We start from the raw sequence: 24495 nt of genomic DNA on the forward strand, positions 1-24495 counted from the left end.
CCTATTATCTTCTCTATTACAATTCTTCCTCCTCCTTGGATCCTACTCCCAAACTATAGGGGTCTTTGGGGTATGCCCCTTTTAACATTTAATGTTGAAAAGGGGTATCAACAATATAGGATAGGGGCACGGAATTAGTTGATGTTCTTATCTGTCAAGGAACTCTCTGAACGTTGTAAGTTTCAGGAAAGTAAACTTAGTGCATGAAACTTTTGTAGAGTCCTAGTTAGAGCCCTAGATGTTCTTTAGGGTTAACAGAAATGATGTTGGTTGGCATTTGACGAACCATGGCAATTAGCAATATCTAGCTGAAGATTGTACAAGTGGAGCCTCCAGAATAGCTTCTCAGCTTATTTGGACTCTCTTAGCCACTGATGCCTTATGTTGTTACATTTCTTTTCCCCCTTTTGGTCCAGAAGGCATTGTCAATTCCCATATCCCTGGGAATAGTGGCCCACACTTTCAGGGAAACTTTTTAACCCTGGCTGTCCTATCCCACGTGGTGCAGAGGGTAATAATTTTCCCTGCAGAGTTGGGCTTAGAGAAAGAGAGGCCACATCTGAGCAGCAAAAAAAGTTTCCTGGAAGCAACTTTTACGTATAATTTTAAGTGGTCTTTGCTTCTCCACTACAAATATAAGTTTTGCATGAGCAGTCCTCAAACTCGAGGGCTTTGACCTATTTTCTTTGGAGTCTCTAATGTTTGAGGAAGTACCAGGTGTTTCCCAGCTGGGGAAATTTATAGTTTTATATTTTTGCTCCATTCCCACAAGGTACTCTATGAATACTTTCTTTTTTTCTTCTTCTTCTTCTTTTTTAATCTTCTTTTTCTGTGGGTCTGTTTTTCTTTGCTTTCTTCTTCTTTTTTTTTAATAGGTGCATGCTTTGGGAATAGAATCCAGGTCTCGCTTATGGACCCTACAAATACTTTTAAATTATCAGCCCATGATAGTCTGGGATGTATTTGGGTATTACATTAAGCCATACCGAATGACAAGGCCTTGTTGCCGTTCTGGGTTCTGAGCTATCCAGGCAGGTTGATGTAGATTGTATGTTATATTAAATTAGGTTCTAGATAAAGTAAACCTCTCTGCCTTTGTTCGCACAGAACAGGTGAAGCTGTAGAATTCATAAACAGAATCCAGAAATACACCTACAACTCCAAACTAAGTGTGCTTGTTTTAAGAACTCACAATCTAGGCTCCAGTTTTCTTATAAATATTTTCTGAAAGAGACCATATGATATTTGATCTTTTGTGTCTGGCTTATTTATTTATTTATTTTTTTTATTAATTAACGGAAAAAAAGAAATTAACCCAACATTTAGAGATCATACCATTCTACATATGCAATCAGTAATTCTGAACATCATCACATAGATGCATGGTCATCGTTTCTTAGTACATTTGCATCGGTTTAGAAGAACTAGCAACACAACAGAAAAAGATATAGAATGTTAATATAGAGAAAAAAATAAAAGTAATAATAATAGTAAAAAAAAAAAAGACAAACAACCAACCAGACGAACAAAAACAAAAAACAAACAAAAACAAAAACCTATAGCTCAGATGCAGCTTCATTCAGTGTTTTAACATGATTACTTTACAATTAGGTATTATTGTGCTGTCCATTTTTGAGTTTTTGTATCTAGTCCTGTTGCACAGTCTGTATCCCTTCAGCTCCAATTACCCATTATCTTACCCTGTTTCTAACTCCTGCTGGACTCTGTTACCAATGACATATTCCAAGTTTATTCTCGAATGTCGGTTCACATCAGTGGGACCATACAGTATTTGTCCTTTAGTTTTTGGCTAGACTCATTCAGCATAATGTTCTCTAGGTCCATCCATGTTATTACATGCTTCATAAGTTTATCCTGTCTTAAAGTTGCATAATATTCCATCATATGTATATACCACAGTTTGTTTAGCCAGTCGTCTGTTGATGGACATTTTGGCTGTTTCCATCTCTTTACAATTGTAAATAACGCTGCTATAAACATTGGTGTGCAAATGTCCGTTTGTGTCTTTGCCCTTAAGTCCTTTGAGTAGATACCTAGCAATGGTATTGCTGGGTCGTATGGCAATTCTATATTCATCTTTTTGAGGAACCGCCAAACTGCCTTCCACAGTGGTTGCACCATTTGACATTCCCACCAACAGTGGATAAGTGTGCCTCTTTCTCTGCATCCTCTCCAGCACTTGTCATTTTCAGTTTTGTTGATAATGGCCATTCTGGTGGGTGTGAGATGATATCTCATTGTGGTTTTGATTTGCATTTCTCTAATGGCCAGGGACATTGAGCTTCTCTTCATGTGCCTTTTGGCCATTTGTATTTCCTCTTCTGATAGGTGTCTGTTCAAGTCTTTTTCCCAATTTGTAATTGGGTTGGCTGTCTTTTTGTTGTTGAGTTGAATAATCTCTTTATAAATTCTGGATACTAGACCTTTATCTGATATGTCATTTACAAATATTGTCTCCCATTGTGTAGGCTGTCTTTCTACTTTCTTGATGAAGTTCTTTGATGCACAAAAGTGTTTAATTTTGAGGAGCTCCCATTTGTTTATTTCCTTCTTCAGTGCTCTTGCTTTAGGTTTAAGGTCCATAAAACCGCCTCCAATTGTAAGTTTCATAAGATATCTCCCTACATTTTCCTCTAACTGTTTTATGGTCTTAGACCTAATGTTTAGATCTTTGATCCATTTTGAGTTAACTTTTGTATAAGGTGTGAGATATGGGTCTTCTTTCATTCTTTTGCATATGGATATCCAGTTCTCTAGGCACCATTTATTGAAGAGACTGTTCTGTCCCAGGTGAGTTGGCTTGACTGCCTTATCAAAGATCAAATGTCCATAGATGAGAGGGTCTATATCTGAGCATTCTATTCGATTCCATTGATCGATATATCTATCTTTATGCCAATACCATGCTGTTTTGACCACTGTGGCTTCATAATATGCCTTAAAGTCAGGTAGCGTGAGACCTCCAGCTTCGTTTTTTTTCCTCAAGATGTTTTTAGCAATTCGGGGCACCCTGCCCTTCCAGATAAATTTGCTTATTGGTTTTTCTATTTCTGAAAAATAAGTTGTTGGGATTTTGATTGGTATTGCATTGAATCTGTAAATCAATTTAAGTAGGATTGTCATCTTAACTATATTTAGTCGTTCAATCCATGAACACGGTATGCCCTTCCATCTATTTAGGTCTTCTGTGATTTCTTTTAACAGTTTTTTGTAGTTTTCTTTATATAGGTTTTTTGTCTCTTTAGATAAATTTATTCTTAGGTATTTTATTCTTTTAGTTGCAATTGTAAATGGGATTCGTTTCTTGATTTCCCCCTCAGCTTGTTCATTACTAGTGTATAGAAATGCTACGGATTTTTGAATGTTGATCTTGTAACCTGCTACTTTGCTGTACTCATTTATTAGCTCTAGTAGTTTTGCTGTGGATTTTTCCGGGTTTTAGATGTATAGTATCATATCGTCTGCAAACAGTGATAGTTTTACTTCTTCCTTTCTAATTCTGATGCCTTGTATTTCTTTTTCTTGTCTAATTGCTCTGGCTAGAACCTCCAACACAATGTTCAATAATAGTGGTGATAGTGGACATCCTTGTCTTGTTCCTGATCTTAGGGGGAAAGTTTTCAATTTTTCCCCATTGAGGATGATATTAGCTGTGGGTTTTTCATACATTCCCTCTATCATTTTAAGGAAGTTCCCTTGTATTCCTATCTTTTGAAGTTTTTCTCAACAGGAAAGGATGTTGAATCTTGTGAAATGCCTTCTCTGCATCAGTTGAGATGATCATGTGATTTTTCTGCTTTGATTTGTTGATATGGTGTATTACATTAATTGATTTTCTTATGTTGAACCATCCTTGCATACCTGGGATGAATCCTACTTGGTCATGATGTATAATTCTTTTAATGTGTTGTTGGATATGATTTGCTAGAATTTTATTGAGGATTTTTGCATCTATGTTCATTAGAGAGATTGGTCTATAGTTTTCTTTTTTTGTAATATCTTTGCCTGGTTTTGGTATGAGGGTGATGTTGGCTTCATAGTGTGAATTAGGTAGTTTTCCCTCCACTTCGATTTTTTTGAAGAGTTTGAGGAGAGTTGGTACTAATTCTTTCTGGAATGTTTGATAGAATTCACATGTGAAGCCGTCTGGTCCTGGACTTTTCTTTTTAGGAAGCTTTTGAATGACTAATTCAATTTCTTTACTTGTGATTGGTTTGTTGAGGTCATCTATTTCTTCTTGAGTCAAAGTTGGCCGTTCACGTCTTTCCAGGAACCCGTCCATTTCATCTAAATTGTTGTATTTATTAGCGTAAAGTTGTTCATAGTATCCTGTTATTACTTCCTTTATTTCTGTGAGGTCAGTAGTTATGTCTCCTCTTCCATTTCTGATCTTATTTATTTGCATCCTCTCTCTTCTTCTTTTTGTCAGTCTTGCTAAGGGCCCATCAGTCTTATTGATTTTCTCATAGAACCAACTTCTGGTCTTATTGATTTTCTCTATTGTTTTCATGTTTTCAATTTCATTTATTTCTGCTCTATTCTTTGTTATTTCTTTCCTTTTGCTTGCTTTGGGATTAGTTTGCTGTTCTTTCTCCAGTTCTTCCAAGTGGATAGTTAATTCCTGCATTTTTGCCTTTTCTTCTTTTCTGATATAGGCATTTAGGGCAATAAATTTCCCTCTTAGCACTGCCTTTGCTGCGTCCGATAAGTTTTGATATGTTGTGTTTTCATTTTCATTCGCCTCGAGGTATTTACTAATTTATCTTGCAATTTCTTCTTTGACCCACTCGTTGTTTCAGAGTGTGTTGTTGAGCCTCCACGTATTTGTGAATTTTCTGGCACTCCGCCTATTTTATTGATTTTCAACTTCATTCCTTTATGATCCGAGAAAGTGTTGTGTATGATTTCAGTCTTTTTAAATTTGTTAAGACTTGCTTTGTGAGCCAGCATATGGTCTATCTTTGAGAATGATCCATGAGCACTTGAGAAAAAGGTGTATCCTGCTGTTGTGGGATGTAATGTCCTATAAATGTCTGTTAAGTCTAGCTCATTTATAGTAATATTCAGAGTCTCTATTTCTTTATTGATCCTCTGTCTAGATGTTCTGTCCATTGATGAGAGTGGTGAATTGAAGTCTCCAACTATTATGGTATATGTGTCTATTTCCCTTTTCAGTGTTTGCAGTGTATTCCTCACGTATTTTGGGGCATTCTGGTTCGGTGCGTAAATATTTATGATTGTTATGTCTTCTTATTTAATTGTTCCTTTTTTTAGTGTATAGTGTCCTTCTTTGTCCCTTTTAACTGTTTTACATTTGAAGTCTAATTTGTTGGATATTAGTATAGCCACTCCTGCTCTTTTCTAGTTGTTATTTGCATGAAATATCTTTTCCCAACCTTTCACTTTCAACCTATGTTTATCTTTGGGTTTAAGATATGTTTCCTCTAGACAGCATATAGAAGGATCCTGTTTTTTAATCCATTCTGCCAGTCTATGTCTTTTGATTGGGGAATTCAGTCCATTAACATTTAGTGTTATTACTGTTTGGATAATATTTTCCTCTACCATTTTGCCTTTTGTATTATATATATCATATCTGACTTTCCTTCTTTCTACACTCTTCTCCATACCTTTCTGTTCTGTCTTTTCGTATCTGACTCTAGTGCTCCCTTTAGTATTTCTTGCAGAGCTGGTCTCTTGGTCACAAATTCTCTCAGTGACTTTTTGTCTGAGAATGTTTTAATTTCTCCCGCATTTTTGAAGGACAATTTTGCTGGATATAGGAGTCTTGGTTGGCAGTTTTTCTCTTTTAGTAACTTAAATATATCATCCCACTGTCTTCTAGCTTCCATGGTTTCTGCTGAGAAATCTACACATAGTCTTATTGGGTTTCCCTTGTAAGTGATGGATATTTTTCTCTTGCTGCTTTCAAGATCCTCTCTTTCTCTTTGACCTCTGACGTTCTAACTAGTTAGTGTCTTGGAGAACGCCTATTTGGGTCTAATCTCTTTGGGGTGCGCTGCACTTCTTGGATCTGTAATGTTAGGTCTTTCATAAGAGTTGGGAAATTTTCAGTGATAATTTCTTCCATTAGGTTTTCTCCTCCTTTTCCCTTCACTTCTCCTTCTGGGACACTCACAACATGTATATTTGTGCGCTTCATATTGTCCTTGAGTTCCCTGATACCCTGTTCAAATTTTTCCATTCTTTTCCCGATAGTTTCTGTTTCTTTTTGGAATTCAGATGTTCCATCCTCCAAATCACTAATTCTATCTTCTGTCTCTTTAAATCTATCATTGTAGGTATCCATTGTTTTTTCCATCTTTTCTACTTTACCCTTCACTTCCATAAGTTCTGTGATTTGTTTTTTCAGTTTTTCTATTTCTTCTTTTTGTTCAGCCCATGTCTTCTTCATGTCCTCCCTCAATTTATCGATTTTGTTTTTGAAGAGGTTTTCCATTTCTGTTTGTATATTCAGCATTAGTTGTCTCAGCTCCTGTATCTCATTTGAACTATTGGTTTGTTCCTTTGACTGGGCCATATTTTCAATTTTCTGAGCGTGATCCGTTATCTTCTGCTGGCGTCTGGGCATTTAGTCCTATTTCCCTGGGTGTTGGACCCAGCAGGTTGAAAGATTTTTCTGTGAAATCTCTGGGTTCTGTTTTTCTTATCCTGCCCAGTAGGTGACGCTCGTGGCACACGTTTATCTGCGGGTCCCAGCAGTAAAAGGTGCTGTGGGTCCTTTAACTTTGGAAAACTCTTGCCTTGGGGGGGGTTCGCCAGCCGAAGCGGCTTGGAGGAGTGCCAGCCGGCCCGGGGGTCCGAACGCGGGGAGGGTCGCCAGCCGCCGCAGCCCCGGAGAGCACCCGTCCGAATTTCCTAGTCGGCCCGGAGCGCCAAGCGTGGCGGGAGGGCGCCAGCCGCCGCGGCCCGGGAGAGTGCACCGTTCCCAGCCGGACCGGGGAGTCACGTGTTTGGAAGGGATCCCCCTGTCACCGTTCTCCGTGTCCTGGGGATTTCCGATCCAATTCTCTCAGTTGGTCCGGGGGGCTGCGCGTGGTGGGGGTGCCAGCCGCCGCGGCTTCAGGGGACCGCCTGTCCAATTCTGCCAGCTGGCCTGGGAAGGAGGAAGGGAGGGTCTCCGGCCGCTTGCTGCCCCGCCCCGGGAAGCCGGCGTCCCTCGGCGATCTCACCGGAGCGCGTTCTCTCAGCCAGTCAGCAGTTCCAGGATGGGGTACGCTGTCTTTTTGATCTCTGTCGTGGCTCCAGGAGCTGTTCTGTATTGTTTCTACTCCCCTAGTAGCTGTTCTGGAGGAGGAACTAGGATCCGCGCATCTTACTAAGCCGCCATCTTCTCCGGAAGTGACATCAGTAGACGTGAGAAGATCCGGGAGGGAGGAAGGAGGCACGCCCCCCCACTCCTGGTGGAAAACCCCCTGGCCCCGAGGATGGGGGTGAGAGAGGCGGGGCAGCTCCGTGTGTGGTGACCCTGCTTGTGCACACGCACTGTGGTAGCTTGGCGGGCGTTGCGCGACGGGGAGGCGCGCAGACTGCGGGATGCGCCTGCTGAGCTGCCCGTCCCCCCCTCAACCCTCACTTCCTGCCCCCCTGTGTCTGGCTTATTTTGCACAGCACAGTGTCCTCAAGGTCCATTCACTTATTGCATATCTTACAACTTCATTCTTTTTAATAGTTGCACAATATTCCATCATATATATGTACATCACAGTTCGCCATTCTGCTTCTCTGTCATTGTTCCTTTTGGCCCATTCCATCTATTGGCTGTCATGGATAATGTCCACATTAAACAATCTATGTCCCACGGTGTCTTCACAATCATTAGCACTCTCAATTCTAGACAATTTTCACTGGTCCATAGAGACAAAGAACCAATAAACACGGCCTCATCAAATATCAAAACTAAACTTCCTCCTATCTCTTATCCCTCCCCCACAATTATTAATTCCTGATATTTGCTGTGGTACCATTGATGTCTTCCTGTTAACTATAGGCCATAGCATGTAATATTAGTTTTCCCCCATACTTCTCTGTTAATGACTCTTTGTACAAGATCAAACTTTTGAAATCGTCCATGTAAGAATTTATTTGTAATTATAGTGTTAATCAGTGGGATACATGACTTTATAAAATCCCTTTTAATCATAGTCATCTTCAATATTGCAGTGTTGTTTATTACCCCACTAATGAACTACTTACTGCCACTTCTGTTTCTTTTCATTTAAGTTCAAACTCATTGGGTAACCATTTATCCATCTCTAGCTTCTCTGTACCTCTAAGTCCCATATAATCTCCTTTTTTTTTTTAATCCTCTGAGTTTACCTGTACCACAGTCATAATAGTGAGGTCATACAGTACATATCTTTCTGGGTCTGGCGTATTTCACTCAGCATTATGTCCTCAAGGTTCATCCATATTGGCATATGCTTTGTGGCCTCATTTCATCTACCTGCTGCATAATATCATATTGTATGTATATACCACATTTTGATTGTCCTCTCATCCGTTGATGGGTACATGGATTGTTTCCATCTTTTGACAATTGTAAATAGTGCTTTTATGAACATCGGTGTGCAAATGTCCATTTGTGTCACAGCTTTCAGCTCTTCTGGGTAGATACCGAGTAATGGAATTGCCGGGTCATAGGGCAACTCAATATTTAGTTTTCTGAGAAAATGCCAAACTGTCTTGCACAGCAGCTGTTCATTATACATTCCTGCCAGCGGTGAATGAGTGTTCCAATTTCTCCACATCTTCTCCAACATTTGTTGTTTTTTGTTTGTTTAATAGCTGCCTTTCATATAGGTGTGAAGTGGTATCTTATTGTAGTCTTGATTTTCGTTTCTTATAAAGCTAATGAAGATGAATATCTCTTTATATGCTTTTTACCCATTTGTATTTGTTCTTCGGAGAAATGGCTATTCATATCCTTTGCCTGTTTTATAATTGGGTTGTTTGTTCTTTTGTTGTTGAGTTGTATAATTTCTTTATGTACATGGAATATCAAAGCTTTATCTGATATGTGGTTTCCAAATACTTTCTCCCATTGAGTTGGCTGCCCCTTCACCTTTTTTTGACACAGTTGTTTGAGATACACAGGCTTTTGATTTTGAGAAATTTTCATTTATCTGTTTTTGTTTTCATTGCTTGTACTTGGGATGTAAAGTTCAAAAGGCCCCCTCTTATTACTAGATCTTGCAGATGTTTCCCTGTGTTTTCTTCTAGGTGCTTTATGGTACTGGCTTTTATATTTAGGTCTTTAATTCTTAATAATTGATTTTTTTTCTTTGGGTGCGTGGTTTGGGAATCCAACCCGGGTCTCTTGCATGGAAGGCAAGCATTCTACCACTGAACCACCCATGAACCCATAATTGATTTTTGTATAGGGTATAAGGTAGGGGTCCTCTTTCATTCTTTTGACTTTGGATATCCAGTTCTCCCAGCCCATTTATTCTGTCCCAGTTCAGTGTATTTGTGGACCATATTGAAGATCAATTGACCATAGATTTAGTGGTCTATCTCCACACTCAATTCGGTTCCATTGATCAGTACTTCTGTCTTTGTGCCAATACCATGCTGTTTTCACCACTGTGACTTTATAAGTTTTAAAGTTAGGAAGTGTTAGTCCTACCACTTCACACTTTATTTTAGGATATCTTTAGCTATTTGAGCTCTCTTTCTCTTCCACATAAATTTGATGACAAGCTTTTCTAAGTTTTCAAATTAGTTTGTTGGAATTTTTATTGGTATTGCATTGAATCTGCAAATCAATTTGTGTAGAATTGACATCTTGACAACATTAAACCTTCCTATCCATGAACATGAAATGCCTTTCCATCTTTTTAGGTCTTCTTTGATTTCCTTTAGCAATGTTTTGTAGTTTTCTGTGCGCAGGTCCCTAAATCTCTGATTAATAATATATATAATATTATCTCTGATTCCTAGATATTTGATTCTTTTAGTTGCTGTTTTGAATGGAATTCTTTCCTTAATTGTCACCTCAGTTAAGTCATTACTTATGTTTTGAAACACATTACTTTTGTTTTGTACAGTAATCTTGTATTCCATTAGTTTGCTGAATTTATTAGCTCAAGTAGCTTTGTCATAGATTTCTCTGGATTTTCCAAGCATAGGCTCATGTAATCTGCAAATAATGAAAGTTTTACTTCATCCTTTCTTATTTGGATGCCCTTTTATTCCTTTCCCCTGCCTAGTCACTCTAGCTAAAACTTCTAGTACAGTGTTAAATAGTAGTGGTTACAATAAGCATCCTTGTCTACTTCCTGATCTTAGGAAGAATGCTTTTAGTCTTTCACTGTTGAGTATATGGTACCTATGGGCTTTTTATATATGCACATTATGACATTGAGGAAGTTCCTTTCAATTCTGGCCTTTAGAAGTATTTTTATAAGAAAAGGATGCTGAATTTTGTAGAATGCTTTTTTTTAGCATCAGTTGATATGATTATGTGATTTTTTTCCTCTTTCGATTTGTTGATGTGTTGTATTATATTGATTGATTTTCTCATGTTGAACCACCCTGGCATTCCTCTTACAAACCCCACTTGGCTGTGATGTATAATTCTTTTAATGTTTCAGGGGATTCGATTTGTTAGTATTTTGTTGAGAATTTTTGCATCTCTATTTATTAAGGAGATTGGTCTGTAGTTTTCATTTCTTGTAGCACCTTTGTCTGGTTTTGGTGTTAGAGTGATGTTAGCTTCATAAAATGAGTTAGGTAGTTCGTTTTTCCTCAGTTTTTTTTGGATGAGTTTAAGCAGGGTTGGATTTAATTCATTTTGGAATGTTTGATTAAATTCCCCGTGAAGCCATCTAACCCTGGACTTTTCATTATAGGAAGATTTTTTGATGGCTCTGGACTTTCCTTTTTAGGAAGATTTTTGATGCCTGATGAAATTTCTTTCCTTGTAGTTGTTGAGATCTTCTCTTTCCTCTTGAGTCAATATAGGTAATTTGTGTTTTCTAGGAATTTTGTCCATTTCATCTAAGTTGTGTAGTTTATTGGCGTATAGTTGTTCATAGTATCCTGTTATGATTTTTAAATTTCTTTATTATACATAGTAATAACCCCCTTCTCATTTCTTATTTTATTTGTATCCTTGCTCTTACTTTCATTGTCAGTCTAGCTAGGGGGTCCACTGATTTTATTGATTTTCTTAAAGGACAAACTTTTGGTTTTGTTGATTCTTTTTTTTTTCTCCATTTATTTCTGCTCTAGTCTCTGTTATTTCTCTTCTTCTGTATGCTTTGGGATTAGTTTGTTGTTTTTTCTTTAGTTCTGCCTGGTGACAGTTAATATTTGCTCTTTCTTTCTTTTTAATATAGGCATTTAGGGTAATAAATTTCCCTCTCAGCACTGTATTCCATACATTCTGACATGTTGCATACTCATTTTCATTAGTTTTCAGATATTTACCTATTTTTCTAGCAATTTCTTCTTTGACCCACTGATCATTAAAGAATATGTTGTTTAATCTCTATGTATTCGTGACAGTTCTGGTTCTTTGGCTTCATTCCATTGTGGTAAAAAAATGCTTTATGTAATTTCAGTCTTGTTAAATTGATAAAGACATTTTTTGTATCCCAGCATCCTGGAGAATGTTCAGTGAGCACTAGAGAAGAATGTATTGGCCTGGTGTTCTGGGGTGTAGCAATCTATATATGTCTGTCGGGTCCAATTCACTTATCACATTATCTAAGTTCTCTATTTCTTTGTTGACCCTCTCTGATTGTTCTACCTGTGTAGGAGAGTGGTATATTGATAGTCTCCCACTATATTGTTTTGATGTCTGTTGCTCCCTTTAGTTTTTTTTTTTTTTTTTTTTTTTTTTTTTTTTTTTTTAAAGGAAAGACAGAGAGAAGGAAGGAAGGATAGAAGGAAGGAAGGAAGGAAGAAAGGGAAACATTTTTAAACATTTTCTTGTTTTATTGTATTCTGTTTCTCCGTTTTTGTTACATGGGCTGGGGCCGGGAATCGAACCGAGGTCCTCCGGCATAGCAGGCAAGCACTTTGCCCGCTGAGCCACCGCGGCCCGCCCTCCCTTTAGTTTTGTCAGTGTTTCCCTCATGTACTTTGGAGCTCCTTGATTGGGATCATAAACATGTATGAATGTATTTCTTCTTGTTGAATTGTCTGTTTTATTAGTATGTGTTGTCCTTCATTGTCCCGTAGGCATCTTTACATTTAAGATTTATTTTATCTGATAATAGCATAGCTATTCCTGCTTTCTTTTTTTTTATAGCTTACATAGAACATCTTTTTCCACTCTTTCACTTTTTTTTTTTTTTTTTTTTTACATATGTAGGCACCTGGAATTGAACCCGGGCCCTCTGGCATGGCAGGCAAGCATTCTTGCCTGCTGAGCCACCGTGGCCCACCCTCCACTCTTTCACTTTTAATCTGTTTACATCCTTGGGTCTAAGTTGAGTCTCTTATAATCAGTGTATAGGCAGGTTATATTTTTTAATCTGTTCTGGTGATCAGTATCTTTTCGTTGGTTAGTTTAGTCCATAAACATTCAAAGTTGTTATTGTAAAGGCAGTTCTTTAATTTGCCATCTCATCCTTTTGGTTGTTATTTGTCAGATCTATATATTCTTTTCCCCCTCTCTCTTTTTATCCTTAAATTACCTTACTGATACTCTTCAATTCTGTGCCCTCCTACAGACCTCTCTTTCCTGTCTTTTTTTTTTTTTTCAGCTGGCAGAACTCCCTTCAGAATTTCTTGTAGGTCAGATCTCTTGAGGACAGATTCCCTCAGCTTTTGTTTGTCTGTGAAGATTTTAAACTGCTCAGTTTAAAAATATATCATACCACTGTCTTCTCACCTCCATGATGCCTGCTGAGTAGTCTGAACTCGGTCTTATGTGGTTTCCCTTGAATGTGGTGGATCACTTTTCTCTGCTGCTTTCAGAACTTTCTATTTCTCTTCAGCATTTGACAGTCTGATTATGATTAGTATGTGTCTGGAGTATATCTATTTGAATTTATTCTATTTGCAGTTCATTGGGCTTCTTTGATTCACATAATTATGTCTTTTATAAGATTTGAGAAGTTTTCCCCTCTATCTCTTCTGCTAGCCCTTTACTTTTCTCTTGTCCTTCTTGGACACTGATGATTCTTTTTTTTTTTTTTTTTTTTTAAACATTTTCTTGTTTTATTGTATTCTGTTTCTCCGTTTTTGTTACATGGGCTGGGGCCGGGAATCGAACCGAGGTCCTCCGGCATAGCAGGCAAGCACTTTGCCCGCTGAGCCACCGCGGCCCGCCCTGATGATTCTTATATTTGTGTTCTTCATGTGTTCTTCCATCATTTCCCTGAAATCCTGTTCCATTTTATTCTTTTCTTGCCATTTGTTTTTTTGTGCATTCAAAATCATCCTGTACTCTAGCTCACTTACTCTTTTTCCCACCTCTTCAGATACGCTGTTATGTGTCTTAGTATGTTTCTTATTTGATCTTCAATATCTTTCCTCTCTGTGTGGTCTGCTATTTTTCTGTATATTCTTTCAGATTCCTCTTTACGCTTCTCTAGTGTCTTTTTGATATCCTTTATGTAATTATGAACATCCTTGATTAGTTCCAAATTCTGTGTCCCCGGTGTTTTAATTTGGTCATTTGTCTGGGCCATATCTGCCTGAATCTTCACATGCTTTGTGGTTTTCTGTTGTATTCCAGGCATTCATTTATCTTGATGAAGTTGATTTCTTTAACTCATCTAAGGCTTTATACTTGCTTGAGTTTGCCTGGCTGGTCCTCTTTTTCACGTTGTCAATAATTACTTGCCAAACCAAGGCCTAGATGCATTTCTACTTGATGCTTGCCAACAGGTGGCGCTCTTAAGCCACCTCTTCCCCTCAATCCCAATTCTCCCCATCTTTGGCAGTCAGCTAAGCAAGATAGTGCATGGCAGGGTGGCTATTCTTGGTGCCTACTAGGGCACTCTCATGCCCGGTGGGTGACTATACTCATGCCTGGCAGGGTGGCTGTTCTTATGCCCAGTGGGACAGCTGTTTGTGGCGTCTGGTGAAGTGGTTGATCTCTGCAGGCAGAGCAGGGCTTCTCATTCCATCGGGGAACCAGCCTGCTGTGCCCATAGGGGAGGGCACAGCCTCCCCATCTTGTGAAACTTTTATTTCTGTGTAGAATCTCGGCCATTGTACCCTTCCAGATTGGTGTAGGATGTGAATACGGTCACTAAAGTCCCAGATCCAGTTGTCCCAAACAATTCCTAGTTGTTTACTAGCTGCCCTAGAAGATGAACTAAATTTCGCTCCTCACTACATTACCATCTTGCCTCCGTTGGTTGGCTCCTTTTTTAAAGTTCGATCTTGTTATTGAGATTGCCATGTTATTAATTTTGTGTTTTCAGTATCTTTTAGTTCTTTCTCTGTGTTTTCCTTAAACTCCTTTTGCACATTGCAGATACCTTTTTTTCAAAGTCTTGTCCAATATTCCAAAGTCTGGTCTTCTTTCTTGATGGTTCCTGGATTTTTTATCTTGTTTCTTTGGATGGGCCATCATTTCCAGTTTCTTTGTCTTGTAATATTTTGTCCCATTGACATTTTAATATTTAAAAATGTTAACTCTGGAGTTTAGTCCCTTTGATATCTGTTTCTTTAGGTTATATCCAGATAGAGATAAGACAGAGATTTCCTTGAGTTTCTGGGGCTAACTAGAACAAACAAACCAATGCAAAAAACACCTGTCATAGCGTTTGGAAATTGGCTCTGTGTTGGTTGGTGTTCTCCCTCTGAGTTTAGCTCTTCTGTCAAGATCAGCTTGAGACAAATATGAAGTGCAGGGTCTTTTCATTCTTTTCTGAGTTTGGGTCTTGTCTTTGATTTGTGTTTGCTTATCTTCTTAAGAATTCCCCTTCTTATAGAATTTCAGTGCCCCTCTAGTCCCTTGGAAATAGAGTTTACCTCCCTCCTGGGTGCTTTACTATATCATTTTTAGTAGTTAACACTTTGTGCAGGCTGCTTTGACTTAGTTGTTCCTTTAGCTGTTTGTAAGATACTTCTGCCTGTGGGGCAACTTCTGGGAAGGTGAGTCAGAAAGGAATTCCTGCTTCAGTCTTTCAGGCTGTCTGCCACATGATGGATTGGTACCAACATACAGGCATCTCTCTATGCATGTAATTATTACTCTGCTCCCTCTGGTATAGGGCCAGGGACCCACAATTAGAGTGCAGGTGGGTTCCCCTGCACTGTGGTTCAGGAGCCAGCAAGGCCACAAGTTTTTCCTGCCTTTTTTAAAGGTGGGTTTCTTGATATGCACTCACCCACTTACTCTACCCTTTTTCTGAATTCTAGGGTTTTGAGGAAGATGGCTTTGCCAGTTTTTGCTGGATTTTCAAAGATTCCGTGGGGGAAATGGCACAGTAGAGTGTCTTATACCATCATCTTGATCAACCAAATTAAATCTTATTTAACACTAAGCTTTGATAGTTTGTAACATGTTTCCTTTGAAATATTCTAAAAATACGTGATAATAGTCCCTTATCTTCTGAGCATATTCCAGTCTTATTATGCTGATTATCACAATTATTTGTTTTGTCTTATAGGGAATAAAATGAGACTCTTACTTCATGCTAAATGACCTCAGGTTATAGTGCTGTTCACGTGTAGCCTTCTTAAACATATATATTTTTAAAATCACAGCAGTATTATGTACTCCTTGTTAATAAAAAAGGAAGTGTCTGAAAGGAGTAACTGCTGTCCCTAGCCTTTGCACCCACCTATTTAGAGACTTGTGCCTCAGAGGCAAATAATTATTCCTTTGTCTTTGCTTCTTCTTGTGATTTTTTCATATTTCTATTATTATAATAATGTTATTTCATAATTTATCCACAGTTGACTTGATCTTTACTTTTCTTGCTACGTTTGGTGAAAACTCATCACAGTCCTTAGCATTTCCGTCACTTTCAATTTCTTCTTTTGTTTATCTTTATAAACAATATAGCAGTAAATAGCATCCCCTATTCCTTATTCATTAACTAAAGAAGATAGCTCTTGATTTCTAATTTGTAACATGAAGATTAGCAACACACCTCGCCCCTTCACGTCTTCATTCCTTTCACCTACTGTATTAGTTTGGATACAACTAATTTCGCCAGAATGTGAAATACCAGAAATGGAATGGCTTTTACAAAGGGAATTTAGTAAGTTACAGGTTACAGTTCTAAGCCTCTGAAAATGTCCAAAGTAAGTGATCCAAGGAAAGGTACTTTAATTCAAGAAAGGCCGATGCATCTGGAATACCTGCCAGCTGGGAAGGAATGCTGGTCCATTTTTCCTGTGCCTCCTTTGCTTTCAGCCTCTTTTCATGTGGGGGTTCCTCAGTTTGCTTCTCTGGGGCTGGCTTTCATCTCTTGGCTTGCCTTGGCTCTCTCCAGGTTCTGGTTTGCTTAACATCTTACAGCAGCATCTGCTGGGCTCCAAGCATCTCCAGACATTTGTGTCTCTGTTCTCCAAGTGCCAGCATCTGTGTTAGTTTTGCTTTGAAATTTCTGTTGGCTCTGTCATTTCTGAGGTTTCTCCAAAATGTTTCCCCTTTCAAAGACTAGTAAACTAATCAAGACCCTCTTGGAATGGGTGGAGTCACATCTCCATCTAATCGAAAGGTCATATGTTTTTAAATACTGCCTTAGATCTTGAAGAACACTATTGGGCATGCCACATTTCCCTGGAGATAATCTAATCAAAAATTTCCAGCCTACAGTGTTGAATCAGGATTAATAGAAAAAAGTTGCCTCTACAAAATTGGATTAAGATTAAAACAGGGCTTTTCTGGGGTACATAATACTTTTAAAGAGGCACACCTACCTCCTCTGTTAATTTTACTTCAATATTGTCATTGTTGATAACATTTACGTTCTATATCTAGTCATAGATCTGTGTGTTCTATGGTTTGATTTTGAAAGTTGAAAGCTGATGAACAGAATTTATGTTATTATTTCCATATAAATAGCATCCCTTACAAAGTAACATAATTTTAGTTCTTCCCCTAGAGTACCATTGTTATGACCCTTGCACCACTCAAAAGAAAATATTCAAAATAAGTAACATTTCACATCACCAGATAATGAAAATTATTACACAATTAATATAAATTTTTTTAGATCTTGTCTTTCATACTTACTTTTATTCTTATTTTTCCCGTGTGACAGTAGGTATCTTTCACTTACAGTGGCCCTAGTATCTTCCAACTCTTTCAAACTCTAACCACTGCCTTGAACTTAATTCTCTTCATCTTGAAATCCAATTAAATTCCTGTTCTATTTCATCCTGGTTGCTTCAGGGCTTCATGATTGGCCCACAACTTTTAAAATGCATTTTCTATTCTTTCCACCTGAACAGATATCTCGTTGCCTTTTTCCTTCTCTTTTAGTACCTCTAACATATCCTAGGGTTTTTTCACTTTATGTTCATATTTCCTAGTCTGTTGTTTGTATCTTAGTAATTTCCTAACAATATGTGAAGGGTTAATTTCAGATCCCTTACATTTCTGAGAACATGTTCATTTCAAACTTGATTGAATAAGTCTAGATTAAGAAGTAGTATCCCCTTAGATATTGAAGAAATTGTTTTATTAACTGCTAGTATCTAATGCTGCTAATGATCAGTCCAATACCACTCTCATTGTTTTTTTCCTGTTAAGTAATTTTTTTTCCTTTGGAAATTTTAGAATCTTATTTTTATCTTCAGAGTTCTGAAGAATCACAGTATGTCTTGGTGTTGGTCTTTTCGCAATCCTCAGTAAAAAATTGGAAAATAATTTTAATTTGAAGACTTAGTCTTTCTTGTATTATTTCTCTAGAAATATCATTTCTGCTTGTTTTTTCTTATCCTCTTTCTGGGATTCCTCTATTTGAAAGTTAAATTTGTTAGATTATTCCCTAGGTCCCTTTCTTCCCTCCCTCTCTAATATATTTCACCTATGTCTTTTTTTTTCCCTGAAAATTTTACTTAGCTTTATCTTTTAATGTTTAAGAAATCACAATCATGTTTTAAATTTATAAGTACTCTCTCTTTTACTTTCTTTGTTCCTTTTTTATAGGCTATTCTTTTTTTTGCATGTGAATACTTTTGGGAGCAATTTGCCTTGGGTCTTGAGGATCCCTGCATGTTCTTGCTGGGTATGTCCAGGATTGCAAGGGTCTGAATGCTCTTTACCCAGGCAGTTTCTCAGGGCTGTGTGTGCTTTGAGCAGCCTTAAGGGATGAGATAATGCTTCCTATCTTGTTACTCATTGCTATAAAAACAGTTATTCCCCCAAATTTAGTGTTTCTTTCTTGTAATACAGTCCACTGTGTGTGCACTCATCCATGAAGGGCCCTTTGTGGCACCCTGTGAGACTTGGAGGCATAGAGAACTGAAACAAACGAACATGCAGTAATGAAGTCCTAAGGCAGGAATTTCATGTCTTCTGCCATCATCCATGAAACAGTAACCAGCTAGCTTGTATGTAGGGTAAAATCTCAGGCCCTGCATGGTTCCTGACAAATACTATATCTTCTCTAACTTTTTCTAAGTGTATTAGTTAATGTATTAGTTAAAGTTTCTTTTTAATGTTTTTGCCACTTCTTTGAATGATCTGTGTCTTATGGAGTATGTTTCTGTTCCTTTATTTTGGGAGTTTTTAGTTGTATCAGATTTTCCTCAAATATAAGGTGATTTTTGAGAGACCAGTCATTAAACATCAGAAAGACTGACATAGAGAATAGGGTACAGGGGACCAGAGTGAAAGTTGAATCGACTGCCCTGTGTAAAGAAGGTTAATAATTATAACTGAGAAATCAGGATTTAAGGGATGATTTTGATTGCTGAATCATTATATAGATATTTCTTTTTGCTTTCTGCTATATTGCAGTAGACAAAGGGAAATATTTGAAATCTCTGAATTATAATCCAGCTGCCTTGATCTCTGATAGTGATTGTATAGATAGGTGAAGCTACAATATCAAACGAGATTAAAGTGCAGGAAGAATCTAGGAAAATCACTGGGATTCTGCAGCAGTTGGAAGATGAGAATTGAAGCTAAAAATAGCAGTCATAATGTTACTGGACAAAGGCCGTGGGTTCTTTTGTCTGATGTACTCAATAACCAATTCCTGAGACACTGGGGTTTCAAAGAGAGAAAGAGTTTACTAGGCACATAGTAGGAGAGCAGATGGCCTAATGGAGCAAAATCTATCTCCCCGAACTACAGTAATTCTGATAGTTTTATTAGAAAAAAGTTGGGCAGGGTTTAGGATAATGAGCACAGTGGTCCCAGATGATAAATTAGAGTTGATCTGATTATTGAGCATGCACAGATTGATTACATGCTTAGTCACAGAACCTATGTAAGAAAATGGCAGGATGGGCATAATTTTTAGTATTATATTGAGGCATAGGTAACATATAGCTTAAGTCTAAGCTACTGCACACGTCAGGTAGGCCTACTTTGGTTAGGTCCAGTTTTACTTATCAAGATAACTTTGGACTTGAGGTAGGTTAGTTCTGAACTGATCTAGGACCCTTCATTAATAAACATTTGGGGCTGTCTTTAGTGATATAAGACTCTAAGGTTGGAAAACTGGATAACTGGGTAAAATGAAGGTTACTCATAAGCTTTTTACAATCATAGGGGCAGAAGATCTATCAAAACTCTTTCCCCGCCTTTTGGTTTTCCAGAGATTTTTAAAACCTCTCATCTACTGCTGACTCTACTCCAAGTCATTTTGTTATTATGGAGTTATACCTTTTAAATTTTTTACAGCAATTTTTGAAAGAGGGAGGAGACAGACTCCTTTGAATAGTCAACTATATGGAGAAAGCACTCTCACTTATGTTTGTGTGCACATTTTAATGTTTTAACAATTACTATTCCTTTTTGTTTCTATTCTGCTTATGTTCTTTCAGCAATGCCATTTCCCCATCTCTTGCTCTCTTCCAACACCTAAATATAAAGTGTTATCATCTGGAAAATGAGTAAAATGACCATTATAAATGCGTGCAATATAGGAGTAAATATGCTCTTAGAGGAGGGCTTTTTAGTCCTGCCAATAGGTATAACATGTGAGCTTAGATGAATTTTGTGACATGTGGTTTAGCTACTGAGAAAAATTTTGCTTACTTAAAAGTCTGAATGTAAGTGCATATTTATATAAATGACGTTTATAAAGGTGAAATATAGCCATAGTTACAATTTTAAAACCAAATTTTCCTCAGAATTTTTTTTCTTTTAAAACTAAAATGCACATATTCTTGAAAAATGTTCAATGCCCTTTACTGAAACTCATTGAAGGATATAAGTTATATGTATTACCATGAGACAAGCTCCTAGAACATGACTTGTCAATTTTTTTTTTTAAGCGCAGCCTCATGGACCATATGGTGCCTGTCTCAAGGACATAGCTCTGTCCTTTTAGCACAAAAGTAGCAATAGACAATATGTAAATGAATCAGTGTAGCTGTGTCACATTTAAACTTTTTTTATGAACACTAAAATTTGAATTTCTCGTAATTTTCATGCATCACAGAATATTCTTCTTTTGATTTACAACCATTTGAAATGAAAAAAACATTCTTAGTTTGCAGTCCATACAAAAACTATTGGTAAAACAACTTTGGCCCATGGACCATAGTTGGCTGACATGCCCTAGAAATATTTGTTTTTTAATACTTGACTGTTGATATGTTTCTCCCCCATTATCCTTATCAGGCAAGCTAATGAAGAATATCAGATACTGGCTAACTCCTGGCGCTATTCATCTGCTTTTTGTAACAAACTCTTCTTCAGTATGGTGGACTATGATGAGGGGACAGATGTTTTTCAACAGGTAAAAGATATATATTTTTTTTACCAATATATCTTTTTGGTAAAAGATATATTTTACCAAAAAATATATATTTATTTTGGTAATATATTTTACAAAGTTAGTTACAGTTGATACATTTTGTTTTGGTAGCTAAAAATACAATTCATTGAATAAGTTAATAAATATTCATAATAAATTCCAATGGATTAAAATAATTATAGTTAATATCTTTATCATTGTTTATACATTGTTTTGCCATTAGTAGCATAGTAAACACATTTTGTGTTTTGCCTTATAGAGGAATTGTGTTTTTTCAGCATGCAGTCGCAGTTTACATGCATTAACCTTATTTCAGTACTTAACTGTATTTGCACAGTTAAGTGTATTTGCACAGTGTGTATTTGCACAGTGTGTATTTTTGCACAGTTTATGAAATTTTATATAAAATTCTATGCAAGTTTTTCTTAACTGTTATTTTATCCAATGTAATATATACTGATAATTTTGCTTGTAAAGTATTAAAATATTTATGTAAAACTTCTTGGTTTCATTCACACAGTCTTCTCTACAGACCAAGGTGTATTGGATTGTGGCAAAGGGATGCCAGTCATCACTGATATTGTCATGGTTGTGTCATTAGCATTGGTAACATTCTCTGCCAGGATCTGTCCATATGTTCTTTCATTTAGTTTCACAAATCCAGTGAGGGTGATACTATTTTCTCTATTTCACAGGTGAGGGAAATTGAGGTATAGAGAGGTTCAGTTGCTTATTTGAGGTTACAGAGTAGTAATATGAAGCTAGACTTTGAACTTAGCAGTCTGGCTCCCAGAGCTATAGCTCTTAGCTGTTGTTACCTTCCTTTTATTAATTTTTAATATTTATCACTGCTTGATTGATGCCTTTTAAATGCAAAAAGTTATTACTTTACATTGGACTGATCAGTTTGGGTATCTTGGCCTATTTCATTTTTCTCATCTGTAACACTGTTTGGCACAAGACTGCACCAGGTCATGAGAAAGCATTTAGTTCTGAAAAGAATCTAGCTCACTAATTGTAAATACTCCATTAGTAGGTGTTTTTGTTCATTTTCTTCCAGATTGGTTATTCATTCATCTTTGCCGTTTCTAAAATAAGATAAATTGTCTTTTTGCCTTTAGTACATTTGTTCCTGATCTTTCTTATCATTATTCTTCACTTCCTCAAAAGTTTATTTGCCTTTTTAGTATGTTTTTTGTATTCATTCGTTCAGTAAATATTATTGAGTGCTTACTCTGTTAAATAGATGAGAAAAACTGACATAGTTCTTTCCTATAAAGAACCTAGAGACTAAGGGAGCCAATAATAATAATCGTAATTATAATAATAGTAATATAAGGAAAATGCATAAATATATAATATCAAGTAACCTTATAAAGGGAAATAATAGTTGTATAAGAACCAAATATTATTTCATGTAATTGGTAGGCCTCCATAGAAGCTGTGGAGAAATAGCTTTAGAGATTATCTAATGGAAGTGCTATTCATCATATAATTGAATCCTCTAACATACTAACAAATAGCCAGGTCCAACTTGACAGCTAATGCAGAGATTTCAAACTCAAATATCCCCTCTAGCTAGGCCTGTAAACTGAATGAAGAAAGCAGATGGGTTAGTTTCATTGTGGTATTTTTGTTTATATATGTATTTCGTATATTAAACACATTAGTTCTTCATTTACACAAGTAAATATGCTATCTTCCATTTTTATTAAAACAAAGTCTTTCTTGGTCTGGTTTTTAATCTTTGATAGAAACCCTCAAATTTCTCTTTTCTCCTAACAGCTATAAAATATAAAAGCTGCAAAACATCATGGCAGCAGATACTTGGTCTCATTGTTGAGGAAATGATAAGATGTAGGTGGTGACTAAGGCAAACTAGAGAGGACGTGCTTGGCCTCAGTGGGAAACATACACCTCAGCTCTAGCTCTGTTGGGGCAATACAGGTCACTATATGCATATTTTAAGAAAATACCCCCAAATGTATTTTTATATGAAATGTCTCTATCTCATGTGGGAAAACTAATCTTACCTTTGGGTTGAATACTGACTATAATTACTATGGATTGCTAGTATGTAACCATATAGACATATGGTCAGTTATAACTGTTGAATCTATTTACATCCTTTAGATGTAAAATTAAAAATAAATGTATTTGGCATAAATATAAGTTGATGGGAAAAAACTGAAAATTTCCCCTAAGATCAGGAACAAGACGAGGATGTCCACTGTCACCATTGTTACTCAATATTGAGTTGGAAGTTGTAGCCACAGCAATTAACCAAAAAAAGAAATACAAGCCATCAAAATTGGAAAGGAAGAAGTAAAACTCTCATTGTTTGCAGATGATAGGACACTATATGCCAAAAACCCCAAAAAATTCACAGCAAAATTACTAGAGCAAATAAATGAGTACAGCAAAGTGGCAGGTTACAAGAGCAACACTCAAAAATCTGTAGTGTTTCTATATGGTAGTAATGAACAATCTGAGGGGGAAAGCATGAAAAAAAATTCCATTTACAATTAAAACCAAAAGAATAAAATATTTAGGAATAAATTTAACTAAAGAGATGAAAGACCTATACAGAGAAAACTATAAGAAATTGTGAAACGAAATCACAGAAGACCTAAATAATTGGAAGGGCACACCGTGTTCATGGATTGGAAGACAATATAGTTAAGATGTCGGTTCTACCTAAATTGATTTACAGATTTCAATGCAATACCAATTAAAATCCCCAAAACTTACTATTCAGAAATAGAAAAACCAATGATCAAATTTATCTGGAAGGGCCAGGTGCCCCGAATAGCTAAAAGTATCCTGAGAAAGAAAAGTGATGTTGGAGGCCTCATGCTACCTGACTTTAAGGCGTATTATGACGCCATAGAGGTCAAAACAGCATGGTACTGGAATAAAGATAGATATGCTGACCAATGGAATTGAATAGAGTGTTCAGATATAGACCCTCTCATCTATGGACAGTTGATCTTTGATAAGGCAGTCGAGCCAACTCACCTGGGACAGAATAGTCTCTTCAATAAATGGTGCCTAGAGAACTGGATATCCACATGCAAAAGAGTGAAAGAGGATCCATATCTCAGACCCTGGCAAAAAGTAGCTCAAAATGGATCAAAGACCTAAACATTAGATCTAAGACCATAAAACTGTTAGAAGAAAATATAGGAGATATCTTATAAATCTTATAATAGGAGGCAGTTTCCTAGACCTTACACCCAAAGAACAAGCATTGAAGAAAGAAATAAATAAATGGGAACTCCTCAAAATTAAACACTTTTCATCAAGAAAGTAAAAAGTAAAGACAGTCTACACAGTGGGAGACAGTATTTGGAAATGGTATATCAGATAAAGGTCTAGTATCTAGAATATTTAAAGAGATTTTTCAATTCAACAACAAAAAGACAGACAACCCAGTTACAAAATGGGCAAAAGGCTTGAACAGGCACCTCTCAGAAGAGGAAATGCAAATGGCCAAAAGGCACATGAAAAGATGCTCAACTTCCCTGGCTATTAAGGAAATGCAGATCAAAACCACAATGAGACATCATCTCACGCCCACCAGAATGGCCAT

General features: G+C 36.9%; 1 protein-coding gene across 5 annotated transcripts in view; it reads left to right on the forward strand.

Moving 5' to 3' along the window:
* The window catches only part of TUSC3 (tumor suppressor candidate 3), a 267076-nt gene that overhangs the window by 131238 nt on the left and 111343 nt on the right, over window positions 1–24495 (forward strand). For all 5 annotated transcript variants that reach the window (XM_077144666.1, XM_077144665.1, XM_077144664.1 and 2 more), the window contains exon 3: window positions 20768–20885. In XM_077144666.1, coding sequence (XP_077000781.1) covers window positions 20768–20885 — 118 coding nt within the window. The remainder of the gene's footprint in view (window positions 1–20767; window positions 20886–24495) is intronic.

The sequence above is a fragment of the Tamandua tetradactyla genome, chromosome 26 (genome assembly GCF_023851605.1).
Source record: "Tamandua tetradactyla isolate mTamTet1 chromosome 26, mTamTet1.pri, whole genome shotgun sequence".
Taxonomy (NCBI): Eukaryota; Metazoa; Chordata; class Mammalia; order Pilosa; family Myrmecophagidae; genus Tamandua; species Tamandua tetradactyla.